A 25,257-nucleotide genomic window follows, 5' to 3' on the forward strand; every position below is an offset into this window, starting at 1 on the left:
ATAACTTCCCTTCTTTAATTGTTTGTGTTAGTTAGAGCCTTAGAGCCAATCATATGATGATTGTTGTATGGACTCGATGTATCATATTCCTATATACTTATAAAGGCATTTCTTTATGGTTATTATACTTACTAGTATTGGTGCCAAATAACTAAGTATAATAGCGTCCTTGAGTAAAGGTTCTTATCTATATCAATCGATTGGTTGAATCGATAGTGAGATGATATAGAGAACACTACTCTTAATCATTCCTAGTCAAGTATTAACATTCAGGGGCAATGTTAATGCGATAAGACTAGGATGTAGGTCAACTCGATGACTTGATCTCACAAGTCAAGGATATAGAGATATCAAGTTGACACATGGGTATGCATTGGAGAATATATACTGAATGACCCGCCATGAGAAAGTATTATGGATCGTTATATGAGTGTCATATACTTTCTCATGTGACTATTAGTATGACTATCAGTCCTTGTACCTGAAGTCACCATGGTTCCCTACATAAGGAGTTGCATACTTTGTCTTCGTCAAATATCACCCGTAACTGGGTGGACTATAAAGGCGATTACTGGGTATGTACCAAATTATGCGGAGGGATGTGAGTGATGTAGATGGGATCTATCCCTCCTATATGACGGGAGTGACATCATGATTCTTGATAGAGTGAGACCACTAAGTGCATGGCCATGCCCAAATGAGTCAATATGATGATATTGAGCTCATTTGATTAAAGTGAGTCTACTTGGAGTTCAAGATATAGAGTGATTAGAGGATGACATGGACTATGCCTCATTTGATCAATCTAAATATCAAGGATAGAAGGACATTGTCACATATTGTGAAAGTCACAATTAGTAGTCACAAAGGTGATGTTGGATCTCAACATTCTTGTAACTTGAGTAGTAATGATGTGTTGTTAGATACCGCTCATTACTTGTGTTTCTAAATGGGTTTAGGAGCATTGCCAACGTTACAAGAACCTATAGGGTCACACACAAAGGACAATTAGATGGAGATTAGGTTCATATGATGAACCAAGAGGATTAGGTTCATGTGATGAACCAAATTGGATTAAGAGTAATCCAAATTAGACTAATTGAGTTGGACTCAATTTGATTCATGCATTGAATGAGTTTAATTTAGATTATGACTCATTGAATCAATTTAATTTAATGAATAGAGATTCATTAAATCAAATTGACTTGAATCAAAGATCATATTTGATCAACCATGGGAGAATTTAAGTCAAGTTTGACTTGACTTGAGAGGGAAGGTGAAGGGTCAAGTTTGACTTGACCAAATGCCACATCATTTGTGACTTGGCATGGGTTGACCAATGATGGTGTTCCACATCATCAAGAGCCACCTCATTTGTGTGCCACCTCATGAGGAAGACCAAGAGTCATAACTCTTGGTATTACATGGAGATATAAAACACTCTACGTAATAATGTGGCCGGCCACACATTGATTCAAGGTAATCAAGTCATCTTCTTCCTCCTCTCTTCTCTATTCTCCTTCTCCTCCATTGCCGAGTCATCCAAGAGTGCTAGCACACTCTAGGTGGTTTATCTCCATCTCTTGTCCATGTGGATACGTATAGAGGAGTGTACGTTTGACACTCTCGTGATCCGGCAACCCTTTTGGACGAGTGGGATAAGCAAAGGGCTTCGCAACAAGGGTAACGCTTCTTGTTCATGTAGATCTAAGGTAGATCTAGGTTAGAAATTTATACATGATTTATTTTTATATATCTTCGCACGGATCCGTGGCAAGACTTCGAGGTTTCCGCAACGCAAAAATAATTTTTACGGCTTGAAAATCCCAACAATTTGATCTATCGTACTAGGAAGAACGAGAGTTCATAAGACTCTTCTCAAACTCGCTCTTCCTTCATATTGTCAAATTTTCGAAAGAAGACTTTGATTGTGAATCAAAAATAATATCGTCTACGTATTCCTGGGTCACAAGCACATTTTAAGAATAATATGGATCAATTTTAGCTCTCTTAATTCCTTAAATACCAAAAAGGTGGACAAATAAATTGTGATTTTCATGAGTCGATTGTACATGCATAGCAACTAACTGACAATCTCAATTAGCATTTATGGTATTCATCAGGTGCATTTATAAAGATTTTGTAGAAATAACTCGTGTAGTCTATTTGTCCTCTTAGGATGGTGCAACAATAGAGAAATAAGGTATTGTCATATGAAATCTTAGGATCGAAATTTGATACATCTAAATATGTACTCTTTTATTTCTTAGCCACTTGTACTAATGGTTAATAGTCATCTATAATTTATCTCCTCTATATTAATATAAGGATGAATTAACAGAAATACTAGAAACGAATGAATTAATCGATTGAAAAATCATGGCTCAAGCCATTGACAAGTCAACCGTTAACATTCTCTTAAAACTCTCCGTTATCTCTCTCTCGTTTGACATAATTTCTTTGATATTCTGTTTTTAGCAATTTTATTTTTCATATCACAATCCTTATTTTTATTAAAAAAATAACTATTTCTCATAAAAACTAGATAAAACAATGATTTGATAATTTAAAATTATTCTTCCTAAATACTTGATAATTAAATCTATTATTTATAATAATTAACTTAAAAATACATAAGTGTTTGGGTCTCTGCAAGACTTGTGTCTACCTATGAATCATCATAGAGGGTATAGTCAACGCAGCTTCCTTGAAACCAAAGGCTGTGTTGGGTAATCTCTCTTATAGTATAATCAAGATTATATTATAATATTAATTATTTTATTTAATATAATTTAAAAATTATAATATAGTGTAATATGAATTATAAAAAATAATAAAGTTTTGTAATATGGATTATAAGGTCAACATCATATAATCTGATTACATTATAAAGTCATCGTTTAACTAAAAATTAAATATTAAATATACCCCTAGTCCATTTTTAGTATCAATCGGTCACCAACGTCGATGCGACCACTATCGGTCACTGACGCCGCCGCCACCGCTAACCAGTGACGTCACAGATATTTTTATCATTTTATAATAATACAAATTATATTCCTTATAAAAAAATTAACATCAAACAAAAAAAATATAATTATCCTTATAATCAAAAATTATATACATTACATTATCAAATATAATAATATAATCCAGATTATATTAAATTATAAAATTTATTATTACATTATAAGCTTATTATATTACCCCTAGCCAAAATAGTCATAAAAACAACCTTAGTTTTTTCACTCCTTGTCCTATGCCTTTAGAAGAGGATGTCTTGTCTTTCGTCCTGGGTAGCAATAAATGCCTAGTTATAGCATTCATTCTCTAATTCTAATGCTTTGTTCAGATAATTGGAGAGTTGTTATGTATTTAATTTGTAGTCCAGGGTCATTATTCAAACGTTCAATTATGTAGTTGGAGTAAGATTTTTCTTCAAAAAGGGAAAAAATATTAATGGTACGTGATTAGATAATGTTTTGAATAAGTATCTCCATCCATCAAAGTTTATCTATTAGAATAGAAAGGCTTCAATTGTTTGACTCGGCTCGATTCTCCTCCAACTTGCTTGAGAGCAACGTCACGATGGTGTGAGACAAATAATGTAGCCAATGAGATAACCTATCACAAGCACCATTTCTGTCTTGATTAGATGGCTATTGGATCAACCTTCAAGATTATCAACCATGTGAGTGTCTTTTTCGTTTCTTGATCTAATCCTGATAGTGAATGACCCGGCCCCAAAGACTGATCAGTAGATAAATCAAAAAGCACAAATGACTCCTCATCCAATAACAAAAGTTACAGATTTAATAAAAATATCTTATAATACGTCGTAACTGAACTTCAAATCGTGAATGATCAGAAAATTACTTGATTGCGTGCCTTTTCCTGAATCAATTGCAACTTACATTCCTCCAATTGGCAATATAACATTTTATTCCAGTGCATAGTCAGCAAGATGATTTTAAAATGTTATACATACAAAACAGGATGTATGACAATTTATTAATGGAACACTTGGAGTTTGGCGTTTGACTTCAAGTAATCACCGCATCTAAGCATTGTTTTCTCTTATTTCAATCCATGCACTAACATTGAGGATATATCAGCTGTAGATACTAGTTCATGAAGTATACACTGTATCACACTATACGGGTTTACTTAATTTGTATAAAGATACATCAGTTTGTGTCCATGACAACGTGAACAGAAAATATATATATTGCCGACGGTTGCACTTCAGTTGGGATCATCACCTGCGTTTTCTTCACTATGAACATGATAAACTTGTTATAGGAGTTTGAAGCCAATGAGCATTTAATATGAGGTTGGAGGTTGAGCAGTGATCACCCTTCGCCTAATTCAATTGCCAAGTTTGCCGAAGTCCTATGACAAATATGATGTGTATTCATTGCAACAAGTAAACAAAAAGGTATCGAGCAAACCAAACATTAAAGTCTATATCGTAAATCAAAGCAATAGGGATCCACAATATCTTTGAAAAGTGCAAAAATCATGAACTCGATGGGAAACGTCTGACAACTATACAACAGAATATTTATCTCAATTAGATAGCAACAAGATAGTTTTCAGTTTTGAGTGACCATTTGATTCGGCTTGCAGCTAAAAGTCTATATAAGGATTCTAACAACTTTTATAACCAAACTTCCTCCATATAAATACTGCATTAATTGCCAAGGTGAAAAATTACTTATACCATAGGGTTAACAACGAGCAGTTCAACTAACAACAAAAGAGTGAGAAAAGTCTTTATCTAGGAGCGTTATGGAGCAGCTTATACTATTACATGGAATATGAACCCAAGAGGATCCAACGAATCACCAAATTTGAAGGAATAACAGAATCAATTCAGCAACGATGCCTGTAATTCACCAGATGTATTTCATTTGATAGAGAAACTTCAGTCTGCCACTAATTCTCAAGTTTACCAGAGATGTTTTTCAGCTTGAAGAAAAGCAGCATATCCAAGAGAAAAGGCTATATAGCAGAATAAGATTCAGACAGACTTCCATATATCCAAAACATACGTGCCAGTTCATTGGCAATTTAAACGCATGCATGCCAAGAAATAGAATCTGGCACACAAAAAGCGTGTTTGACTACTCACTAGTCTTACTTGCAACTAGCAACTATAATGTTTGGTTGCCATTAAATGCACTATTTGCATTAGCAAGAGATGAAAGTTCACTTAAGGTTCAAACTCTCAAACAGTGAAAGTATTTCGATCTTTAACTGAAACAATAATGTTCCTGTATTGTGTCAACATTCTGATGTACGGTGTTGGTAGTAAATTAGAGGAAAAATGAGGAAAGAAATGAAGAAAAAGATAAACAACTGCATAGTTAATTTTAATGTTTGCTTTCCATCTGAAATGTTATAATTTTAACATTATCTTGTACAGAGACAAGCTACAAAATTAAAAAAATAACATTATTTCAATTTTAGTATGTCAAGGGATGATAAGTATTGACATGAAATCATACTCGTCAATATGATTGAGACGACACATGGGAAATTGTTTTGGTAGTGAGTTGTGAGTAGTATTGAGTTTGGATATGTTTCAATCGTACGAGTCTTCAAACCATGAGTTCACCATAATAGTTTTAAGTGCATGATGAAAATATATCAATATAGAACTTTAAGATATTTGATATCATTTTCACTTTAATAGTTGGTTTAGGGAAGTTCTACAAAATAACAATTAATGTTATATGAAGCTGAATGTTAGGCTATGACTCGAACAGAGCAGAAGATGAGAGTTGTAGAGATGAGGATGTTAAGGTGGATGGACATACAAGGATAGACGGAATAAGAAATCAAGCATTAGAGAGAAAGTCGGAATTGGGGAAACTCCGAAAGATACGTTTAAGATAGTACAGGCATGTATTTGACAATCAATAAATGTTCCGATTAGACGATGTGAAACTATGACAAATATGCACATCAAATAAGGAAGAGGTAGATAGAAAAGACTTTGTTAGTAATAATAAAATAAAATTTATTTAAGTATAGATAATATAGTAGAGGATAAAGTCTAATGGTGTAAAAGGATCCATATAGCCGACTCCACTTAGTGGGATAAAGCTCGGTGATTGTTGTTATAGTAGTTGGTATTAATTTCATTTTACAATATAATGAATAGCAAAATCATGTGAGAATAATAATTTGTTTGAATATAAATTTCACAATATGCCAATTTTAATAATGATTTTTTGATGGTTCATATCTTCTCCAACAAGAAATTACATTGAAATCATATTTCATTTTTTAGTATAATTCAAAAAAGAAAGTTACATCACATTGAATGTCATCTATAAACCCAATAACGGGTTATTATTCTTTTTCATATTATAATGTATTGCTTAAAGGCTCAAGATTATGATTAGTAATCATTTCAAATCCTAGAAACACTTGTAGCTTCAAAGGCCTAAATGTTAATGAACATAATTTGCATGGCATTTAAAGTATAGTTTGAGTAATGGATGATTGAAATGATATTGTTTGAGTATCCTGCTGGTGTTCTGACATATGATGCCAATGAAGAATTGAAAGGGGAAGGAGATAAGAAAAAAAAAAGTGCACAACTATATGCCTAAGATGGGATTGTGTCTCTTTTAGAATGATATAATTTTGACATTATATTATATGGACACAACAACAACAATAACCAAGCCTTTTCCCACTAGGTGTAGTTAGCTGTATGAATCCTTTTACGCCATTGAACTATATCTCCTACTATATCATCATCTATATTTAAATAAATTTTATCTTGTTTTATTGTTGCTAACCAAGTTTTTTTTGGTCTTCCTCTTCCTCGTTTGATATACATGTTTATCATAGTTTCACATCACCTAATTGAAGCATTTATTAGTCGTCTAAGTACATGTCTGTACCATCTTAAACGTGTCTCTCGGAGTTTTTCCTCAATAGATGCAACTCTGACTTTCTCTCTAATGCTCTCATTTCTTATTTTGTCCATCCTCGTATGTCCACACATCCACCTTAACATCCTCATCTCTGCAACTCTTACCTTCTGCTCATGTGCTCGAGTCATAGCCCAACATTCAACTTTATATAACATAGCAAGTCTAATTGTGATTTTATAGAACTTATCTTTAATTTTAAGAGGTACTTTACGGTCACATAAAACACTCGACGCTCCCCTTCATTTCAACCATCCTGCTTGTATTCTATGTAAGACATCTCTCTCAATCTCTTAATTGTTTTGCAAAAATGATCCTAAATATTTAAATCTCTCGATTCTAAGCAAATCGTCCTCTCCTATCTTAACAATTGTCTCATTACTTCTAATATTGCTAAACTTGAATTTCATATATTGTCTTTAATCTACTAAGCTTAAAACCTTTTCCTTCTAGTGTTTCTCGCTAAGATTCTAATTTAGCATTTACTCCTTCACGTATTTCATCTACCAAAATATTATCATCTGCAAACAACATGTACCAGGGTACTGTGTCTTGAATGTGTGCAGTGAGTTCGTCCATACAACAACAACAACAACCAAGCATTTTCCCACTAGGTGGGGTCGGCTGTATGAATCCTTTTACGCCATTGAGCTCTATCTCCTATTATATCATCATCTATATTTAAATAAATTTTATCTTGTTTTATTGTTGCTAACCAAGTCTTTTTTGGTCTTCCTCTTCCTCGTTTGATATGCATGTTTATCATAGTTTCACATCGCCTAACTGGAGCATTTATTGGTCGTCTAAATACATGTTTGTACCATCTTAAACGTGTCTCTCGGAGTTTGTCCTCAATAGATGCAACTCCGACTTTCTCTCTAATGCTCTCATTCCTTATTTTGTCCATCTTCGTATGTCCACACATCCACCTTAACATCCTCATCTCTCAACTCTCATCTTATGCTCATGTGCTCGAGTCATAGCCCAACATTCAGCTCCATATAACATAGCAGGTCTAACAGCGATTTTATAGAACTTACCTTTAAGTTTAAGAGGTACTTTACGATCACATAAAACACCCGACGCTGCCATCCATTTCACCCATCCTGCTTGTATTCTATGTAAGACGTCTCCCTCAATTCCTCCATCATTTTGTAAAAATGATCCTAAATATTTAAATCTCTCGGTTCCGGGCAACTCGTCCTCTCCTATCTTAACAATTGTTTCATTACTTCTAATATTGCTAAATTTAAATTCCATATATTCTGTCTTTAATCTACTAAACTTAAAACCTTTCCCTTCTAGTGTTTCCCTCCAAGATTCTAGCTTAGCATTTACTCCTTCACGTGTCTCATCTACCAAAATAATATCATTTGCAAACAACATGCACCACGGTACTGTGTCTTGAATGTGCGCAGTGAGTTCGTCCATAATTAGTGTAAAAAGATAGGGACTTAGGGCTGATCCCTGATGTAACCCTATCTTTATTGGAAATGTTTCAGTTACTCCGCCTGAAGTCTTTACTCTGGTCGTTACATTCTCATACATATCCTTAATTAGTTCAATATATGTTACGCTAACACCTCTCTTTTCTAAAATTCTCCATATAATTTCTCTTGGGACTCTATCATAAGCTTTTTCTAAGTCAATGAATACCATGTGTAGATCTTGTTTTTGCTCCCGATATTTTTCAATTAATTGTCTAAGGAGATGTATAGCTTCTATTGTCGACCTTCCAGCATTGAACCCAAATTGATTTTCGTTACCTCCTTCCTTAATCTTTTTCTATTACTTTTCCCAAAGTTTCATAGTATGACTTATTAGTTTAATACCCCTATAGTTTGCACAATTTTGTATGTCTCCCTTGTTCTTATATAAGGGAACTAGAGTACTTATCCTCCATTGATCGGACATTTTTTTCGTTTTCAATATCATGTTAAATAATTTTGTAAGTCATTCAATACCTTGTTTCCCTAAGCACTTTCATACCTCTATCGGAATATCATCTGGTCCAACGGCTTTTCCATTGTGCATCTCATTTAAAGTTTGTTTTACTTCTGAAGTTTGAATTCTACGATAAAAATTAAAATTTCTATGCTCATTTGACCTAATTAAATTACCTAAGTTAAGTTGATCACCTAAACCTTCATTAAAAAGTTGATGAAAATACCTTTTCTACCGCTTTTTTATTTCTCCATCATTTACTAATACCCTATTACATTCATCTTTAATACATTTTATTTGGCTAAGATCTCTTGTTTTCCTTTCTCTCACTTTAGCTATTCTATAAATGTCTCTTTCCCCTTCTTTTGTATCCAATTTTTAATATAAGCGTTCAAAAATTTCATTTTTTGCTTCACTCACTACTTTTTTAGCTTCTTTCTTGGCTATTGTATATTTTTTTAAGTTTTCCTCATTCTTACAAATATATAATTCCTTATAAGCTATTCGTTTTTCCTTCACTTTCTCTTGTACTTTCTCATTCCACCACCAAGATTCTTTACTTAGTGGTGCATGTCCCTTTGACTCACCAAGTACACTCTTAGCTACTATTTTCAACTTTGATACCATCTTATCGCATGTTGTATTAGAGTCATCGTATATTTCACCTAATGCTTGTATTTCTACCTTCTCCTTAAATATATTTTGTTTCCCATCCTTTAACTTCCACCACTTAATTCTAGGAATTGTATATATTTTCTTTCTATTGATACTATGGTTTAATATTTCGACCCGTGCCGAGGTTTCTTTCTCAGACCGGAACGATACGGTTTCGGTATCTTATCCTTCCTTACCGATACAATTTCGGTATTTATTATTTATCTATTGTAATTATAAGATAAATATGTGTTCTTCTCTTTTCTTAAAAAACGTATTAGCTAATATAAGATCATATGCTATCGCAAAATCTAATATAGTTTTCCCTTCCTCATTCCTCGTTCCAAACCCATAACTTCCATGTACTCTCTCATATTACTCATTTTTCACTCCAACATGCCCATTTAGATCACCTCCTATTAAAATCATTTCATTTGGTGGAATATTTTGTAATATTTCATCTAAGTCCTCCCAAAACCTTGATTTGGTAGCTTCATCTAATCCCACTTGTGGTGCATATACGCTAATTATGTTCATAGTTTCTTTCGCCACTATTATCTTAAGGGTTATAATTCTATCCCCTTTTCTAACTACTCCTACAACTTCATCTTTTAACAAATTATCTACAATGATACCCACTCCATTTCTTGCTTTACTCTTTCCAGTGTACCATAACTTAAAACTCGAGTTCTCTATCATCTTTGCCTTCTCGCCTATCCATTTTGTCTCTTGTACACACAAAATACTAATTTTTCTCCTAATCATCATATCTACTACCTCCATTGATTTACCAGTGGGAGTTCCTATATTCCATGTTCCAAATCTTAGATTATTAGTTTTCTATCATATTTGTTCTTATCTAACCTATGGTGTGAGAACTTTTGCCTATTTAACACTACACCCAAGTTCTCATGGAGATGTAGCGGTCCTTGCTGAGACGTTACAGTCGGACCCTGTAACGCGAACTCTTGCATATTTATCACTACACCCGAGTTCTGGAGATGTAGCGGTCCTTGCCGAGACGTTACAGTCGGACCCTGCAACGCGTTCCTTCCGAGGAACAACCTAGCATTAGCACAATAGTTTAATGGATTCATTCATTGAATATTTGTCATAGTTTGACGTTGGCTGGCAACCTAACGCAACCCTCCTCCTTTATCCGGGCTTGGGACCGGCCATGACCGGTCATCATGGGCGGAGTTCGTCCATAATTAGTATAAAAAGATAGGGACTTAGAACTAATCCTTGATGTAACCCTATCTTTATTGGAAATGCTTCAATTACTCCGCCTAAAGTCTGGTCATTACATCCTCGTGCATATCCTTAATTAGTTTAATATATGTTACGCTAACACCTCTCTTTTTTAGAATTCTCCATATAATTTCTTGGGCCTCTATCATAAGTTTTTTCTAAGTTAATGAATATCATGTGTAGATCTTATTTTTGCTCCCGATATTTGTCAATTAATTGTCTAAGAAGATGTATAACTTCTATTATTGACCTTCCAGGCATAGACCCAAATTGATTTTCGGTCACTGTGGTCTCCTTCCTTAATCTTTTTTCTATTACTTTTTCCCAAAATTTTCATAGTATGACTCATTAGTTTAATACCCCTATAATTTGCATAATTTTGTACGTCTCCCTTGTTCTTATATAAGGAAACTAGAGTACTTATCCTTCATTGATCAGACATTTTTTTCGTTTTCAATATCATGTTAAATAATTTTATAAGTCATTCAATACCTTGTTTCCCTAGGCACTTCCATACCTCTATCGAAATATCATCTGGTCCAACAGCTTTTTCATTGTGCATCTCATTTAAAGTTTATTTTACTTTTGAAGTGTGAATTCTACGTTAAAAATTAAAATTTTTATACTCATTTGACCTACTTAAATTACCTAAGTTAAGTTGGTCACCTAAACCTTCATTAAAAAGTTGATGAAAATACCTCTTCCACTTCTCTTTGATTTCTCCATCGTTTACTAATACCATGTTACATTCATCTTTAATACATTTTATTTGGCTAAGATCTTTTGTTTCTTTTTCTCTCACTTTAATTATTCTATAAATGTCTCTTTCCCCTTCTTTTGTATCTAATTTTTAATATAATCGTTCCAAAATTTTGTTTTTTGCTTCGCTCACTATTTTCTTAGCTTTTTTCTTGGCTATTGTATATATTTTTTTAAGTTTTCCTCGTTCTTACAAATATATAATTCCTTATATAGGAGGGTTGCGTTAGGTTGTCAGCCAACGTTAAAACTACGGTAAATATTCAATGAATGGATCCATATGGACACAAGATACAAAAAAAAAAAACATTATTTCAAGCTATTTTGGCATGTGTTTTAGCATGTCAAAAGGTGTCAAATGTAGGCATGACAAGGTACTCATCAACATGATTAACACCACATGATACAATAATGGTCCTTAGTAGAATCACATAATATAGTACAAAATTTCAAAGTATGTTTCATATCTACTATATTTGTGGATGGGATAGGTGGAACCAAAATGCTTGAAATCACTAGATAAATGATAAAGATGCAAAGTGTAACAACAATATTTTCGTCCATTGTCTAACATTATTTAATCTTAGTATTAGGTGCTAACAAAACATATAAACAAAAAAAATACTTACATTGTGTTTGGTTGATCTTGTACTCACTCTCACTTATGCATTATTTTTAATGTGTATACCTATGAATACTATGTCATAAACTACCCCCAAAATAAAATACCTGCTTTTATATTATATTTTTTCCACTTCAAATTTTCTCCGTACATGATGGATATGTTAAGGTTTATACTTTTAAATTCAAAGAAGTTTGCTAAATAGAAGAAAGAAGCATTAACGCAGCAACCGGAAAATGTAGTAATGATTTGATATTAAATATAGAATGCAGAAAAGGCAAAGACACTAAACATAAAGCCAGAAAAAAATAGATCTGGTAGATGCTCGGACAATAATATATGAAGGTAAATCCAACACTCCACTTGGAGCTGTTTTTCCACTTTTTTATATTGCTACTTTATTAATATCATCTGTCATGTGTTTCTAGTGTTCTCTTTTCCAAATCCTCTTATCAAACAAGAATGTCAAAAACCAAAGCAATGGGGTGATACATTAAGGAAATTCAGAGCACTTCATGTTCCTAAATTATGAAGTAGCTCTTCTCACCAACTCTCTGATCATAGCTTTAAATTATATTTTCTTGTTTAATCTTTAAAATCTTCATCTTAATTTACTTTTCTTTTCAGTTTTATTACGCTGGATGCATAGAATCATGCTACAAAAAACAAATCATCTGTGAACTGCCAAGTTGGTGATCTTGGCCACCTCCCATCAAAATTTGGCATATCCCCAAGGAAATAGAAAAAACAAATTGCCTTGGCATCAATCTGTATACAAGATTTGTTGGCACCAGTCTGTAAATAGGCTATTGTGCCAAATACTATTTGCAGTTCAAATTTGAAGCAGCCAGACAATTGTAAAGTTCATATAATGGTCGAATAGGACGAATGACAATGTTGAAGTATATCCTAAACCAACAGGATCATCTGAATTTTCTTGATGCCATAAAGAAGACAAGTTGTGAAGACATCAGCAGCTACATATCATATATTGGTAACTTAAAATCATATCCATCAATAAATTCATATTTAGTTTTCTCAATAATTCAATTTTCTCTATTAATCAAATCAGCTTGGTGGATTTATGTTATGCATGATGGTTTGCTAACATGCAGATGCATATACAATTGGCATGCAAATGGTCTCACCAACTCAATGCACTTTACAATGTTGCGTGGGCAGAAAAATATCAACACAAACCTTTTAAACAACATGATATAACATGCAAACTTTATGAGCTTGACTAAATACAATATGAGTCATAACAACAACAACCAAGTCATATCCCACTAAGTGAGATTGGCTATATGGATCCTTTTACGTCATTAGGATATATCCCCTACTCTATCCAACTAAATTTAAATAAATTTTATATTGTTTTATTATTACTAACCAAATCTTTTTTTTTATTCCTCTTCCTCGTTTGATGTGCATATTTGTCATAGTTTCACATCGTTTAACCGGAACATTTATTGGTCTTAGACATGTCTGTACGATCTTAAATATGTCTCTCGGAGTTTTCCTCCGATAATTGTTACCCCAACTTTCTTTTTAATGTTTTCATTCCTTATCCTATCTTCTGCCAGTGACGAATCAGTCATGGTCGATCCCAAGTTCGGATAAAGGAGGAGGATTGTGTTAGGTTGCCAGCCAACGTTAAAACTATGACAAATATTCAATGAATCCTATCCATTCTCGTATGTCCACACATCCATATTAATATCTTTATCTCTGCAACTCTCATCTTCTGTTCATATGTTCGAGTCATAACATAATATTCAACTCCATATAACATAGCAGGTTCGCCATTTTATAAAACTTCCCTTTAAGTTTTAGAGTTAATTTATGATCACATACAATATCCGACACACTCTCCTCTATTTCAACTATCATGTTTATAGTCTATGTAAGGCATCTTTCAATCTCTCCATCTTTTTGTAAAATAGTATGGGTCGACTTGTAAATGAATTGATTGTGTTTTTTTGTTATGTGGGTTCCTCGCACAACTCATTAACAATTAGTATTGTTCTTCTTATCTAGAAAATCCTATAATGAATACACAAATTTTATGAAAAAATTTGAACTTCTAATCTTTTTATTCCTCACACTCCTTTTAGATGCAAGTTTTCCTACTTATGGTGAACTGATTGTTTCTAGACAGTTGGTTGCTAACTTATATTTGCTAACCAAGTCAAATTGATCAAGTTAGGATTAACAACACAGTGTGATCCAGGTATTAAATGACTTGAATGATCTGTAATATGTATCATGTCATCATAAAACTACAAATTGTCATAAGATGCACCAACTAATAATTCAAATTGTCACTGCATTGAAGCTTATAAGTTATACAATACTAAAATCGGACTGCCAAACCACCCAAGAACATAGGACATAATTAATGAAGCAAAAGGATAAATAGCTCAACAAAACCTAGATGAAACAAAACTTAACCAGAGGAAACTCTCTCGCTGAAAAAGACTCTCACAAAGATAATCATAATATCAGTAAATATAACTCATACGCATAGTGGAACTTTCATTTTGGTAAATTGAGCAAATAAAGAAACTACCTATATAAGGAATCATGTCAAGTGATTTGCAAATTTTTAGTTTTATATTCATTTGGTTTAGTTTATATTTTTTGGTTTTTCTGTATAACATAAATAAATTATATCTCAATTGATTACTTCCTAAAGGGGACAAAGTCAATAGAATATTCTTCTAAAATTATATCATTTAGGGGTTCATTTAAGATGTCATTAAAGGATTCTTCTAAATTGTTAAATTTGCATCTTCAACGAATCCATCTACAGTCTCATTAGGGAGTCATTCTAAAATGTCATTTGAGGACTTGCATAAGGTTGAGTTATCAAGAGGTTTATAAATTGTAAGTGAACTAATGTCTTGAGATGTCGTTGTCATGTTTAGTTAAGGGAGAGTATTTTGTAATTACATACTTATTAGGCAAAGGTATTTTAAAGTTTGGTAAAATGTATCTTTTCATCGATGGTCCTTTTATTTTATGTTAATGTGTGATAGGATCTTGTTAGTTTTGATATCTAATGGACCAGATAAGTTGCCAATACTTTTTAGCAGATCCATTGAGTGTGAATTTGGCAATTCGTACTCATACAATAGAGGTTAATGTTATATTGTCAAAATAATTTTCAATATCATCGTCAATAAAAAAATACATTAGATCCAATACTACCATAAAAAATAGAAGCATTTTTTCTAACACAAAGATGTACAATAATTGCTATTTTTTAAAAAAAAATAATTTAATTCTTCTCTAATCATAGGACAATTTGATTGTCTATAAGTTTACATACTATTGATTTATGAAATTATAAGAACAAAAATAATTATTTGAATGTTTTATTATAGTTTTCATGAACTATCATTTTGCAGAAGTATAGTTTGATTTATATCTCTTACATCTGGATTTCTTATTTATTTAGTGGTAATTAGGGAAGTTTTTTTAATCATGTCGAATGTGATAAACATATACATGAAATTATGATGAATAATAAAAAAAATAAAATGTAGGTAAAAGAAGATAAAGATAGTATTTTTTTGTCAGATGATGAATGAACTAAAGAGGAAATTAATCAATGTAAATAATTTAAAATTATCAGCTAAATAAAAAAGTAATTTTCAAAGAGAGCAGTAGCCATTATATTAAGATGATACGAGCTTTTGTTGACATTGAAGTTGCCACAAGGTTTAACTTTGACCAATAAATGAAGATACATAATCTTTTTACTGGATCTAATAAAGGATCTGAAAGGAGCTAGTGGTTTTCTTAAAGAGATAGATTTTTTTAAAGAGGCACTAATTAAGGGTGCTATGGTAATCGATGAAGACAATGCAAGTGATGGAGATCAAAGGTATATAGTTAGCAGATTGAGCATAAGAATACAGATTATTTTTCCTTTTGATGAAAGCTTACACACTTTCTTTTTTACATCTTTACACTTTCTCTTTTTTTATTAGGACTTTCTCTTGTTTTTTCCTATTATAAATACTTTTTCTCTTTGTTTTGTGTTTGTTATTGTTACTAATACTAATAGATTTTCTTTTTTTAGGACTAAAATATAAATTTACAACCTTTTTGGGCTAAATGAAAAATGCTATATTAAGTTAAGGCTACTTACAGGGATCACAGTTGAATGGTAGTGACTATTCGTTTTTGATAGAGTAATTGTAGCAAGTCGCGTCATTTGGTGCTCAAGAACGAAGGGTGTCAATGATGAAGTAGACGGGTTACCATATCGGTGTTGGCAATAGAGCAGAAGGGAGGTTGTGTACGAAAGGGGAATTGTGAGGGCTAATTAAGTTGAGACTACTTGGAGGTTAGTGCAATCACAGTCATAGAGGGATCATAGTTGAGTGGGTGGTGCATGTTTGTCGTCGATGTCATAACTGTCACAGATCGCATGGTTCAATTCTCAAGTATGAGTGGTGTCAATACTAGCATCGGAGGGCTTCTATACTGGCTTTGGCGCTAACATAGAAGAGAAGTTGTATACAAAAGGGGAATCAAGTGAGCCTCGTGAGAGGGGAGTTGTGCACATGCAACTCAATATTAATATCCAATAACAATATCTAGGCAGACCGACGTAGAGGTAGTGTCAAATGTTCTTGCACGAGAATCACTAGGTGATAGCAGAAGAAGACCTGAGAATCAATAGGGGAATCGTGTTTAGTGAGAATTATTACTGCACAAGTGACTGAGAAATAGCAATGCAAGTTTGGAGGAGGTCGTTGCAATAAGGGTTGTGTCGCAGATTTAGAACAAGTCACGGTCTATTGCAACTCTAGTTTGACGCAACATGGTAGATAGAGTGGCAGCATGACAAAAGAATTAGTGGCTTTGATTGTGGAAGTAGAGAGGTAGCCCAGTTGACATGTCCAAAGAGCAAATAAAGGAGGTTATAGAATTTTTCTTCTTTTTTTAAGTTGCTTCTTTTTTACTTAGAAACCCTTTTTTGCTATTTTTTAATTACCTTTCTTTTTTCCGTCAACAATTTTTTTCTTCTTTTTCTAATTGATCGTTTTTGCATGGCTGTCATATATATTTTTTAGTTTGCTGTGTTTTTTTTTTTTTTACGGAGAAGAACCCCAACTAGAATTAATCAGATAATAAAATCCTGGGATATAATCTTTTTTAGGCAGATGGGGGTAGCTTGCATTGCTGATCAAATGAAATCTATTGATGGTGAATCAAGGGTAGGTTGTTGTGATTCCGACACTCATCGATGCTTTCCTAAGCAATTAAGAGGTCAGTGGAGGGCGGAGGGCGGAGGGCGGAGGGCGGAGGGCGGAAAAAAGAGGGTGTCAAAGTTTTGTTATAACCTAATCGAAGGAGAGCAATGTTGGGACAGTTGTGGATGAGAATGATGCTAAAGCATTTTGATGATAGAGAATGGAGGGGTAACTAATATACAGACCAGCCCACCAAATTTTGATTCTAATACCAATTAATGCAACACAATAATTGACCCATTGAACCACTCAGAGACTTGGGACGAAATTGATGAAGGATAAAGTATAAATATCTTGAAGGGAAAATAAAACAACAATTAGAGAAGAACTCTTTCACCAAAAAGATTCCAAAGAATTAAAAGGAAAATTTTAGTGATACAAAAATTTGCTTAATACAAGAGATCCTAATTCATTTTTATAGATTACCAATAAGACATAATTTGTAAAATAAAGACTCAATTTATTCTAATAATTCTCTAATTATCCTAATACATACAAACACTAATTAATATTTTTCTTAAAACTAAATAACCCTTTAAAAATCCTCCCATTATTTTCTAAGAAATATAACAAACTAACAAAATTTAATGTCTTAGACAATTTTAAACTTTCAATAAGATTTTAAATGTGTTAATAAGTCTTTATAAACCCATCTTATTCTTGTGAACAACATAAGTACAATAAGTATAGAGATAGATTTAGGAGTCAACGGAATCTTTGGCATAACCATTTGTTTTAATTATATCTTGATGTAGGAAAACAATGGTAATACCAAGGTCACTTTTAATTAGTTGAAAGAAAATTTTATTTACTCTTCCTCTAGCCTCCTTACACCTTTAATCCTAATTGACCCACTTGTCTATCAGAAAATCTGTCTTTGGCCAAGTTCATTCTGTCTTAAATTTTTTTTTGTTTATCAAGTGCATCTAATTGTTCATTAATGATATCTTTTTTACTCTCTTTCCCTTTTACTAATACCATAAAATTATCTCAAAATTCATATCTCTACCAGAATTTCTTTGTCTCATTTCCATATTGCAAAATAATTGAATCCTAAAGCAGCAAATAGAAGAGTGCAATGACTGATTATACACTTGCATTAATGCCTCTTATATGACTGTGAGCATGATGATACCATCCTAATCTCCAAGAATTCAGAATCCAGCAGAACGTGAAAAAAGAATTTCCAACTGAAGTTATGCAAGTTTGAGCAGGTCATATAACATGCATGGATGCCTGTTGATGCCAGCTTGGCCACTCCATGAGTGAGGCATAAGATATAGCTGTTTCAGTGATACAACTAGGAATTAGGGGATCTTAATCTCATATCAGATGTTTCAGTATGCCTTTTATCATCAAAACTAGTATTGAGGAAAGAAGAAAACATAAAGGAACATTTACTAAGACAATTTCTAGTAGTCCTCCTAACCTTGTATTGCAGGAATCTAAGGAACAACTTTTTTGAAATAGCCATCTGCAGGGTGGTGAACACTCTTATCTTTAGAAGCTAACTACAAGAACTTATTTTTGTTACGTTTTCCTTGGAAGAAAATTCATCTAACTAAAATTTTTTGCAAGATCTGACATAGAGCTGATTGTTTGGAATTGCTACCATCTGTATATTGAGGGTACTAACATTCATGGTATCAACACATTTATTTTCTCTACTATTATAGCTCCACTAGAGTCATGCTTCAAACGCTCTGCTTGGTTATACAAATTGAGTGTCAGAATCGATGGGGCAATACCAGAAATCCACCCAGCGCCTTGTTAACTACCTAGAAAAGTTACTCTTTAAGCGACAATGCATACTTAGCCAACTAGATCTGGAAGTTTATAGTGAAAGAAAACAGGGTGAGAGGTGGAAGCAAATTCATGGCAAGAAAGGGTTAAGAAAGCTCACTTTTTGTGCCTACGATTGCCCCGCTTGGGACCCCAGCCCTCGAGCTTGGAAAGGGGGCACCCGCATCGGGCTCGAAAGAGCAACACCGCGCGACCATTAGGCGGCGCCATCCTCCTGAGCTCTGCGCGTAGGCACTCGTAGTCAGGATTATTCCCTTGCTGTCCACCCTTCCAGGGAAGATCGTCGATGCCTTTCCAGGCAGTGGATTGTACAGGGTCAGGCGATCGGATGCACTCCTCGGTCTGAAGCTGAACATCGAACTCGAGGGCCTTCTTGAGGCCGAGGCAACGTGGCCTGCCGCATCGGCGGCGGAGAGGGAGGGGGAGGCGGCAGGAGAAATGGGCTGCAGCAGCGAAGGCAACTAGTGAAAGGAGGAAACCGGCAAGGTAAGGGAAAGGTGGCTGGCGGAGAGGGAATGAGGGGATGAGGAGTGAGAGGGAACGGACGACGTGGGAGAGGGAAGAGGCGATGAGGAAAGCGGAAGAGGCTAGGGCGAGGAGGAGGAGGAGGAGATCGAAGGTAGCAGCGGAAGGGGAGCTTTTGCAGGATGGACAGATGGTGATGGTGGAGGTAAAGATGCTGTGGGATGCACCGCCGGCGTGGGAGGCTGACGGGTGGCGCTTGAATTGCTTGGAAGAGGAGGAGGAGGAGCGCATGGTGGAGGATCGGCGACTTCAGCTCCCTGGTAGACTCCTATTTTGTCTGCTTCGTGTAGGTTTGAAGTTATAAAAATCGGACCGGTTGGGAAGATTACTGGTCTGCAATCGGTTAAATTGATAAAACCGATTAAACCCTTATCTTTTTCAGTTGTTGCTTTCAATGACTTTGATATGCAGTGGTGCAAGTTCTGGGACTGGTATAATGTCATCTCCAAGGATGGATATAAAAATTTTAGTGATCTTTGTTTGAATTATCATCCTTTCACTCCCCGCATTCTTCCCATGCCACAAGGCATTTGGCCCCACGCAAAAAATAAATAAAAAACAAAAGTTAGTGGTGAACTAGAGGTCCTCAATATACATTTCTTTCAATCCCCTTATTTTCTCCCAACCCTAAATCCATACGATTGAGATCTATTTGATTGACTTTTTATCTAAAAATCATTGATGTTCCTAAAGATTGATGCGGTTCGAATTCGCCTTCTCCTACTCCCGATCCTCCTGGTTCACCCGCATCATTTAGTAAAGGTCCACACTTATAGAGCCTTCAATCTTCATCAATTCAGCGGGTTTACGACAGACTTTGATCTTTAGTAGCCAAGTAGTCCTCCGAGGGACTCTCAGTCTACGGCCTCGGGTTCACTTCCTAAAGCTTCCAGCCTTCTATGCCCTACTATCTACATGCAACTCCACCCGTGATGTAACGCCCGCCCTACTTATTACCCTAAACCTAAGTCATGGACGTTACATTTTTCATACCTTCTAAAGACTTCGTTATATGCACACTGCTCGGTTCAAAGATCTACTCTGAACTTGTTTCGACTATTGAGTCGTTGTTTGGAGTGATGCAGAGCTGAGATGAAGTCTAGAGCTGCTAGAGGGTCTAGGTCGTGTGACCCTGACCGACCGTGTAACCTCACCCGAGAAGGAGCTAGTCGTGGCCGTGTGGTGATAATGTTGGTTGCTACTCGGAAAACCTAGAGGTTCCACTGTACAAAAATTTTGTACAAAGGTCTGAACATTTTCCTAGCTGCCATGTGTTCTTTTAAATTAAATTTTGGATCGCCTGCGGAACTTAACACGTTTGATCCAAAACTTAATCTATTTGTTCTTTTAGGTTTTGACTTGGATCTCCTGCGGAACTTAACACGTTCGACCCAAATCACCTTAAGTTATTAATTCCATTAAATATTAATTTCCATAATTGGTTCCCAGTACTGACGTGGCGAGGCACACGGCCTTCTTGGATATGGGAGCAACCACCACCGACTAGACAAAACCTTTTATAGAAATCTAATATTTAATTTCCTAAAATAACTTTAGGTTAACCAAAAAGAACAATCAAATCACAAGGAAAATAAAAAATAAAAGAACACAACATCGAAAAACATATTCGAAATTCTAGAACGTAAGCCTCTTGTATTTGGTATTATTTCCATAAATAACTAGTATGATGCGGAAAGAAAAATTACTAATTATACCTTGTAGAAAAACCTCTTGATCTTCTACCGTATTCCTCTTCTAACTTCGGACGTTGTGTGGGCAACGATCTTCCGAGATGAGAAACCACCAAGCACCTTCTTCTTCTCCTAGCTAGGTTCGGCCAATCACAAAGAAGCTTCACCAAGGACGAAGAACAAAACACCAACCAAACTCCAAGGGATACAAGCTTTCTCTCCTTCTTCTTCTTCTTCTCCAAGTAGTATCCGGCCACCACAAGAACTCCAAGCAAGAGATAAGTTTCGGCCACCACAAAAGAGGAAGAAAGGAAGAGGATGGCCGGCCACAATAATTTTCTTCAAGGATGAAGAATTTTGGCCACCACCAATGCTCCAAGGGATGCTAGAGACGAGACTTGCTTTCTCTCCTTCTTCTCCTTCCTTGATCCGGCCACAAACAAAAGCTCCACCAAGAAGATAGGTTTCGGCCAACAAGAGGAGAAGAGAGAAAGGGAAGGGCCGGCCACCACACCAAGGAAAAGAGGGAGGAAAAATAATAGAGGTTGTCCCCAAGAAGGCACCCTCACCTCTTCTTTTATATTCCTTGGCCTAGGCAAATTAGGAAATTTAATTACAAAATTTCCTTAATTCTTTTGCCATGTAAAGAAAAATTATTTTAATTAAAACAATTTTCTTCTTTTAAAAACAATGGCCGGCCACTTTAAAAAAAACAAAACAAGGAGAGTTTTAATTAATTAAAACTTCCTAATTTGTCTCCAGAAATTTTATAAAAAATTTCTCCAATAATTTTTATCCCTTTTATGATTGGTTTATAAAAAGAAATTTCTATAATTTTAATTTTTCAACATGTGAATAATTTATAAAGAAGAGAAATAAAATATCCTTTCTAATCTACAAATAAGGAAAGAGATTTAATCTCTTTCTTTAATCTTTTGTAGAGACTTATAAAAGAGATATTTTAATTTTTAATCTCTTCAATAAATTATATCTTTCACATAAGAAAATTTTAAAATTAAAATTCTTTTTAAATTAAATAGGGCCGGCCACCTAAGCTTGGGTTCAAGCTAGGGCCGGCCACCCATGAACCAATGGTTTGGCCGGCCCTAGCTTGATCCTCAAGCTAGCTTGGCCGGCCCCTATAACATGGGTATGAAGGTGGGTATAGGTGGGTATAGTACTCTATAAATAAGAGGCTACGATAGGGACCGAGAGGAGGAATTGGTTTTGGTCTCCCGATAAAATTAAGCATCCCGTGTTCGCCCCGAACACACAACTTAATTTTATCAATAATAATTCATTCCACTAGAGAACTATTATTGAACTACCGCACCAATCCCAAATTACATTTTTGGGCTCCTTCTTATTATGAGCGTGTTAGTCTCCCTGTGTTTAAGATATCGAATGTCCACTAATTAAGTGAGTTACTGACAACTCATTTAATTAATATCTAAGTCCAAGAGTAGTACCACTCAACCTTATTATCATGTCGGACTAAGTCCACTGCAGGTTTAACATGACAATCCTTATGAGCTCCTCTTGAGGACATTATCAACCTAGTATCTCTAGGACACAGTTTCCTTCTATAATCAACAACACACACTATAAGTGATATCATTTCCCAACTTATCAGGCTTATTGATTTATCGAACTAAATCTCACCCATTGATAAATTAAAGAAATAAATATCAAATATATGTGCTTGTTATTATATTAGGATTAAGAGCACACACTTCCATAATAACCGAGGTCTTTGTTTCTTTATAAAGCCAGTATAAAAGAAACGACCTCAAATGGTCCTACTCAATACACTCTGAGTGTACTAGTGTAATTATATAGTCAAGATTAACTAATACCTAATTACACTACGACCTTCCAATGGTTCGTTCCTTTCCATCATGGTCGTGAGCTACTGTTTATAATTTATAAGGTACTGATAACATGATCTTCTGTGTGTGACACCACACACCATGTCATCTACAATATAAATTAATTGAACAACTACATTTATCATAAATGTAGACATTTGACCAATGTGATTCTTATTTCTAGATAAATGTTTATACCAAAAGCTAGGCTTTTAGTATATACTCTAACAGATAACCGGTCGTGTGACCTTACCGGGCCCGAGTCTGGGCACGGCCGTGTGTGCCACACGGTCGTGTAAGGCCTTTCCTGCTAGTGCAGGGTACGACCATGTAAAGGACACACGGTCGTGTCACCTTTGAAGCAAGACCCATCACCTAGTCGTGTGTGTCACACGGCCGTGTGACATTTCCAGAGGCTAAGCCTTGCATGGTCGTGTGTAGCACGCGACCGTGTAACCCCTTCCAAAGACTAGGTTGGGCACGGCCGTGTATACCACACAGCCGTGTAAGTCCTCCAGAAAGGGAGCATGGCACGGTCGTGTAAATTTACACGGCCATGTCAACTTGGCCGAGAGAAGAAAGTTCGGGGTCGTGTGATTCCACACGACCGTGTGGGGATCACACACCCCACTCTGGCATGTTCGTGTGAAACCACACGACCGTGTTACCTTGCCCGAGAGCAGGAGGTGCACGGCCGTGTGAATTCACACGGCCGTGTCACCTTGGCCGAAAGGGAGAGGACCGGGGCCGTGTGACTCCACATGGCCATGTCACGGGCCGTGTGGAGGTCACGCCTAGCCCTACAAAAGAGGTTGTTCTCCCCTTTGGACTCCTTCTTGGACTACCATTCTATCCCTTTTCTTGAGGAAGAGTCCGTGACACACTAATTACTACTAAACTGTAAATCATCATAAGCAACTCTTAACGGTGTTTCATGCATAACCAAAAGATAGGAAAATAAACTACACTAAGGTTTAACATGTTCCTTGCACTAGCAAGTTCCAAGATCTTCTTCCACGGTTCCGACACACACACCCACCAAACACTGCTCCTGCTGCCCCCTCTTACTCGAGCTTTCCTTTACCTTTATCTGCAGCATAAGGAAATGCAAATTCTATAAGCGGATGCTTAGTAAGTACCATCTACTCACAAAATGATACATTAAAAGAAGACATGCTTTTTAAAACTGTTGGAGGAAAATGCAACAACGTAACCATGCTTTTAAAACTGCTTAGGGAAAATACAAACATGCACTTGACAGTAACTCACACTAAACATATTTCGAAAATATGTACATGATCATGCATTTTTAAACCAGTTTATCATGCAAACCATCAACTTAAAAACTATGCTAGGAATGTAAAGAACACAGGATTCTTGGCATATTATAGAGTTCATTAATGTTACCCAATATAACTCAAATTCTCAACTTGGGAAGCTTACACTAAAACAAACCATGAAATTTGAAAACATTATAATACATAATTAGTGAAAATAATAATCATCTTGCTTTGGGCCCGACATTATACCACTTTGTGCACATCCTTAATAAGATCCGAGGTAGCTAATCTCGAACCTATCAAGGTACTACTAGGCGATCTAGAGGCCTAGGGGTGATCTAGGAGCTCACCCATGGACCTTGTGTCTGATACATACCTTTCAAAAGTAAAATACTTTCTTTTAACTATTAATTTCTTGTACTTGCACTTGCTCGGCATTTAACCAAACACCTTATGTGCGGTTAATTCCCCCGTACTTATAGGGAAGCACTTTAGGCACTTGATTACACTTCTTAGTCCCAAAATTTAATGGGAAGCAAATCAAGATGATCTAAACATTCTCTTAATCCCAAAACTTTAGAGGGCATCATACATAACATGACATGTTTTTTCCTTAACACGTCTAAAGCATATCTCAATA

General features: G+C 35.1%; 1 protein-coding gene across 2 annotated transcripts; it reads right to left on the minus strand.

The window, feature by feature from the left end:
• Positions 1-3,924: 3,924 nt before the first annotated feature.
• LOC121967469 (uncharacterized protein At5g19025-like) lies at positions 3,925-20,088 on the minus strand. 2 transcript variants are annotated; one of them, XM_042517728.1, is made up of 2 exons: positions 19,354-20,085; positions 3,925-4,392 (listed from the first exon to the last, which is right to left on the minus strand). In XM_042517728.1, the coding sequence occupies exons 1-2, from the start codon at positions 20,007-20,009 to the stop codon at positions 4,353-4,355; spliced, it is 696 nt and encodes a 231-aa protein (XP_042373662.1). In that variant the 5' UTR covers positions 20,010-20,085; the 3' UTR covers positions 3,925-4,352. The 2 variants fall into 2 exon arrangements, with proteins under 2 accessions (XP_042373662.1, XP_042373671.1); XM_042517737.1 differs by lacking the exon at positions 3,925-4,392 and adding an exon at positions 18,797-19,228 and having other exon boundaries at positions 19,354-20,088.
• Between the last annotated feature and the right edge of the window lie 5,169 nt (positions 20,089-25,257).

Source organism: Zingiber officinale, chromosome 1B (assembly GCF_018446385.1).
Source record: "Zingiber officinale cultivar Zhangliang chromosome 1B, Zo_v1.1, whole genome shotgun sequence".
Lineage (NCBI taxonomy): Eukaryota > Viridiplantae > Streptophyta > Magnoliopsida > Zingiberales > Zingiberaceae > Zingiber > Zingiber officinale.